Source organism: Tigriopus californicus, chromosome 8 (genome assembly GCF_007210705.1).
Source record: "Tigriopus californicus strain San Diego chromosome 8, Tcal_SD_v2.1, whole genome shotgun sequence".
NCBI classification, from domain to species: domain Eukaryota; kingdom Metazoa; phylum Arthropoda; class Copepoda; order Harpacticoida; family Harpacticidae; genus Tigriopus; species Tigriopus californicus.
The window spans coordinates 5,417,512-5,423,870 of NC_081447.1; the positions used below are offsets into that span (position 1 = coordinate 5,417,512).

The window sequence follows — 6,359 nt, forward strand, 5'->3', positions numbered from 1 at the left end:
TATCTAAACAATACGTAAGAAATAACAGTAACATACTTCCAAAAATTAGACTTCGATGCGTGAATAACTTGGCAGTGACAGATTTTGTCTAAACTTTTTGAGAGCTTTGGAAAAAATATCCACTTACCACAACTGAAAGCCAAGAAAAAAAATTCTGTCCAGATTTCCATAAGACATTTCCGGCAAAAAAGCCCTGTTTCGCCATTCATCACTGTGTTCTTTAAATCCTCTCTCACTTCCTGAATGTTCCCAAACTGAGAGGATCTTTCCCGGCGACCTTTAAAGCCTTTGAGGCTTTTCTTGTTTACTGTTACTTAGTCAGATTGAAACTTGGGTACCTTTTTCAACATAAGGAAGCCATATTCATCACACAGTCTGGGTAATGAACGGGTTAACTCAGTCGGGATTTCCATGCATTGTGCGATCCCATTGCCAAGGGGGACGCACTAAAATCATTGTTGGCAAAACATGATGCCTTGTTAGTCATGTTTGGACGCTTTGGACTTTAATCTGTCGAGTGTACTTTCGCAATACGTCGATCTCGTCTATGAGCCCCCAACACTTTGAAGGCCTCTCTTTTGTGGTGGAGTAGCAAGTGCAAGTGCCTCAGTGTGTATCTTTGTTCTTTTTTCGCCACAAGTGAATCAGATGGGTGCCTTTGCTGTCGTGTTAATGTTATTCCATCGTCTGCCAAGTCTTCATGTGAATGCTGATGTTCCTTTTCTAGATATCTAATTCCTTTGGATGTGGAATAATCCCATCAATCTTCTTGACGGAACTCTCTCGTCAGGAGCTAAAGGGATTTTCGCCCGAATTCTGTCTTTTCGGCTTGAACAGATTTTTGTCGTCTCGTCTACTCTCAAGGTCTTCTTTTGCGTTGTGTTCTTCCACGGTCTTTGATTAGCCTTGGAACTTCATCAACAATATCTGACGTCATGGGTGCATCAGATTGCAGTGATGCGCCTAATACCCAGATCTAGCCAAAATCATGGGCCATACACCTTGGGAATTAATATTTTATTGGTTTGAAATTTGATCATAAGATTAAATCCCATTGAGAAACGAAGGCTGAATGAGGACAACACTATTAAACAACAATCGTCCAATCCAGAGATACGCAGATTGGAGTTGACAAAATCAGATATGTGTTTGTACTCAGGGGAAAACAGCATGTGATACAAGGGTGACGACGAGACATTGAATAAAAATAGATCAACACCACATATTTTTGTAGTACGGAGTAAATATTGTTGACTCTCAGCCCACATCAATTGACACAACGAACAAGAAAGTATCAATATCTCAGGGAAAAAACGATCACAGCCAAGCATTGACCCTAAACCATGGGACGAACATGGTCCAAATTAGATCCTCCGGCTGAAGCACTCTTGATTGGCTGCTTATTGCCCCGGTTCATCATGGCCACGGTTCCCTTGCCGACTTCGAAAGTCACTTTGGAAGCACTTCCCCCACTGGAGGATCCTTGAGATTCCCTCTTCTCCATCTCGGACAACTTGACAATGCTGGTATTGGTAAGCAACGTGAGCGATGTATGGGAGCCATTCGTATTGGAACGGGAACGAATGAGATCTTGACTGCCGTTCAAGGTCATGATCCCCGTCACGGATTGACTAAATTTCCTTTGGAGTCCGGTTCCTCGAGGACATTTGGCCTCGCTTCGGCTCCTCAGACCGATGCCATTGGTTACATTGGTCCTCCGGGGAAACGGGGTTTGATACGCACAACAAGCGCGACAAAGAGCCTCGACGAGGTTCACATTGAAGAACATGTAGATCCATGGATTCACGACGGAGTTGAGCGTTAACAGCCAGAACAGCCACGTGATTGATTGCACTATTGAAAGAGAGGGAGAGAAAAAACAGCTTGGTTTCACAGAGACGCAGACAATTCATGAATCTTTAACGCTCAGCTTTTCTTTTGTTCCATTCCCTACAGTCCTTTCATGAACGATTAATACAAAGAGACTAAAGTGCTTATGCGAGGATACTTGAAAAAGCTGGCATTTCCAAATTCCGTTATGTGTTTATGTAGCGCATCAATGAGAAAACGCTACCCTGGGACAAATCTGAAAACGTTCCATGGAACGACTAGAAAGAAATCAAGATCTTTTGAAAATAGGACCATTCTTAAGCTGATGGACCATTCTAGGGATCTGAGTACTTTGACTCGGAAAAATGCTAGAACAAGAGGAAGAGAAGAGGAAGACAGAATAGGTGAGCCCTATTGATTGATCCCCGCTCCTCGTCTCCGTCGTCCTCGAGAAAAGTTTGGCCGTGAAAATGAAGAGAATGCACGAAAAGAGCCTCTCCCCCTTCCTCTTACTTGGCTGGTCGTGTATCCTCTTAGGTATATGTCTGTCACTTACTGACTGCGTGTGAGGGTCTGCCCCAAGTGGCCCACAATTGAACGCAAATAAATGGAGTGGAGCAGATAATGTAACCCATTATGACCACGACGGTGAGTTTCACCGTCTTCATCTTGGCTCTTGAGATGCCACGAATGGAATGAGATCGGGGGTTGATGACACGCTTGGATCAACCCAATGGCGGAGATGGCGACGAGTCCGGACTGAGGGATCGTCGGCTTGTTTTGGGCATGAATGACGTGGTGTTTTGAGACTTGTTTTTGGATCCACCACTGCCTTTTTGAATGGGTGAGGATGACGGAGGCTCGATGACGATTCGAGTCTGACCCGTGTCCTCGTCTTCCTCCAACATTTGCTGAGGCTTCTTGGTGGACTTCCATCGCATTTTGATTTGCTCGGATTGGCCATTATGAGCTTGGCTTGTTCGTTTGGTGCCGCGGCCTTTTATGGCCAGGGCCTTTGAGATCCTTCTTCGCCAATGGGCTCGGGTTCGTTTTCCTCCTTTGATGGAGCCACGAGCTCGTGTGGGCGACTCCTCGGGGACCTTGTTACTCGTCTTGCTATTAAAGTTGTCCCAGATGGCATGACAAATGCGACCATAACAGTACACTAACACCACAAAAGGGATGAAGAAATTCGAGAAAGCAAACCAAGTGACATATGCTTTGACGCCCCAACCAGGCGCAAAATGAGCTGTACAAGAGGTCTCGTCGGCCCCGTGAAAAATGAGGATCTGGGGCACACAAAGCAGAACCGAGATCACCCAAGCTATAGTGATCATGATATTGGATCGCTTCGGGGTCCAGGTACAATTCGACAGAGGGTGACAAATGGCCTGGAAACGGTCGATGGCCGTCATGATGAGTACGTACGAACTAAGGTAAGGGCCTACCATTTGTAGGAATTTGACCGTCTTGCACACAAAGTCTCCACCATAGAAATTGGGCCAAGTGAAGGTCCAAATGAGTTCCGGGAGAAGAGTGAAGAAGGCCGTGAGAATGTCCGCCAAAGATAAATGCAGGATAAAGTAGTACATGCGAGTCATCTTCATCTGTCGACAAAAGATGGCCAGGATCACGCAAATGTTTCCAATCACGGTGAGGATTATGATCACTGACAACACGGAAATCTTGGTGTAGTTGAGCTCTTCAGATTGTTCCACCTCAATCTCCTGGTCGGCGAAGGTCAAGTTGGAGCACATGACACTCGTTAAGTTGAAAGTCTCATCAAGACATGCAGACTTGGTGGGGAGCAGATCCGTCGACTGAAAGCTTTCCTCCGATATCATATCGTCTATTCCCATAATTATCCTCTCGTCCTCCTCGTCCTCCTCCTCCTCCACTTCGTTCGTGGCATTTAAATCGTTTTGCTTCACCGAGCCAGACGACATGTTGCTTTAAGCTTTTAGTCAGTTGGTGGAAACAAGAAATAGAGACTGACACGCACAAAGCGAATGGAGACCTTCGTTCGCAAGTCCAAAAAGGCCAAAAGTCTCGTTGCCTTCTTCTAAGAAGCCAAAGATTCCGTCCGGTCTCCGACCCAGTTTTAATGACGATTGAGAGATGAGAATGCACTATTTACACTTTTTTGTTCATTTGTTCCAAGTGCCAAGTTCCAGAAAAAAGAGAATGGATGTCCGATTCCCCTCCAATCGTTCCCAAATTCAATGAGTGTTGAAAACCTGGTGAACTGCCATTGGAACTGATGGAAGTTCTAACGTACGGATAGTCGTCGCTCAAAGACCAAATATATCTTCATATCCGTTTTGATCAAAACAGGTTCGATTCATCTCAGGCGAATGTCTCTGGAGAGCCCAGGATCCCTTTTCCACTATATTGGCTAGCTCTTTCGGAGTCCGTTGGAACCGATCCATCTGAAAGAGTTGAACGAGGAAATGGCTGATGAGGGCATAAATCGGATAAAGGAGATAAAAGAAGTTGAGCCCCGGAATGGGGATTTTTGGGTCGGTGACAGGTCAGAGAAGGTCGGCTCTAGCCCAAAGAGGTTGAGCAAACGAGACGGTACAAATGAAAAATAACAAGACAAATGACTTGACCGTCTTAGCTTGGGCTCGTTGCAAGTGAGTGACTGGCAATGAGGCTTCAAATTTGGCAAGCCATTCAGCCATGGGATAATTGTTTACCATAAAACTCAATGGCCTCTAGCCAAGTGCGATCCGAATATATTCTATATCATTAATTGGTTTTTATAGCTGCCGCTTTCCTCATTGATATTTAACGACCTTACGGACACTCATGCTCATCCCAGACCAACCGAGGAAAACAGCACGATTGTTGGTCGTCTGACAAAAGTGCACACATGTCATATCCAATAATCAAGCAAAGGAGATAGATTTCCACTCCAATAAAAGACTAAACAAATATTGCGGGTGTCCGAATCAATGGCTAGGATACTTATTTTGATATTCTACCTCATATCCAGAAGCGTTTAGTAATATGACTACGCCCATGGAAAGATTCACTTGCTTGACTGAGAAAGTGACCATCACAGCCCAGTAAGAGTGATCCTTTAACGAACGGAATTGAGAGACGTTCGATCACCTTTCGCACTTGAACAGTTGCACGGAATAGATTGAGACATTCCACCAGGGGGATTGAAGAATTCAACAACAAAAAAGCTTCTCATGAGATCATTTCCTCTGAGCTTAATGTTGCCTTCGGCTGATTGTTGAAGAAAACTGGCACTCGAGGATAAATAGCCTCGACATGTTTTGGCCATTCGTCTTTTCAATGTTAAATTGGACCCAAAAATATCCAACATGGTAATTGGCAAAAATAATACGAGAGTAGACTGCCGGTTGGATAATGGAAACCTCGCTGTGACACTTTCGAGGAGGAGGCCCAATTCGCCCGCAATAAAGGGCGCCGTCAATATTTGCAAGCCATTAGCACCGTTAAACTTGATCGGAGTTCATTATCCAATGTCGATCAACACTCTTGGGAACGATGTTACTGTCGTGTACTTGGCTGTATAGTCCTCTTCAAATATCGATGAGGTTCAAGTGCCAATCCATTTCTTGGGACCGATAATCAGTTCCACATCAGAATCGAATAAAAAAATTGGAAGCTCACCTTTCAAATATTAAAAGGCTTACTTTCAGCCTTTGAAAATCTTGCAGAGACGATCGAATGGAATGAATGCTGCCGTCAAAGGATCGATGATCGATTCAATATGATCCTCGATAACGCCGGACACACCAATAGAGCCAGAACAGTTATTGGTTGAACAACCCTCAAGTTTGAAGGTCCAAAACGGAGTCACTGGATCTCGGCCTTCCACATTAATCGTCCGTAGGCCCCAAACGAGGCCTAAGCGCTCAAGAATGGCCTCTCCTTCTCTTCCTTTCCCTCCGAAAACTTGCCTGCTTCGTACGAGAATGGAGACCTCGCAAATTGTGAGTTCAGACCGAGTGAAGGCCGCAGAAAGGCCAGAGGAACGCCGACAAGAGATGCGATCCGATGCGATGCATTTTGATGCGCCTTTTCCACCTGGATCTACGTTGTTGTTCTATGTTCTACCCTCTGTACTATACTACTACCTATGTGAGGCTTAGAATACTCGCCCAGTAAAAGACGAGAATGAACCTACTAACTAAGTGAGTTTGTCCGTGGTAAAGAGGATTGACTCAATGGGGAAAGGCCGAGGAAACTTATGGCCGATTTGAGAGCGAAGGATAACACGTGTACGTGCAGACTAGTTGATGGCAATTTAGTGCTTGTTATATCAATGGGATCGTGTCATAAATTAATACGAATGGCCTTATGGTTGGAAGTGGAACTACGCGGGGAACCAAAATGGATCCTGACTAGGAAATGAAGAATTACTACCCAGACATCGCTCGCAAACTCGTTTAAAAGATACTACCAGATATTGGACACAGATGAAATGACTTTGTCATTCAACACTTTTATTGAACGGGGGTCCTTCTGGGTTCAGAGTATACAATTACATC

The 6,359-nt window shown here is 44.8% G+C and overlaps 1 protein-coding gene across 1 annotated transcript; it reads right to left on the bottom strand.

Moving 5' to 3' along the window:
• Positions 1–1,002: 1,002 nt before the first annotated feature.
• On the bottom strand, positions 1,003–5,789 carry LOC131885479 (isotocin receptor-like). The gene is given in 3 exon segments (XM_059233538.1): positions 1,003–1,854; positions 2,387–4,259; positions 5,479–5,789. Coding segments are annotated over 2 exon segments (1,908 nt in total). The 5' UTR covers positions 3,777–4,259; positions 5,479–5,789; the 3' UTR covers positions 1,003–1,336.
• Positions 5,790–6,359: the final 570 nt, after the last annotated feature.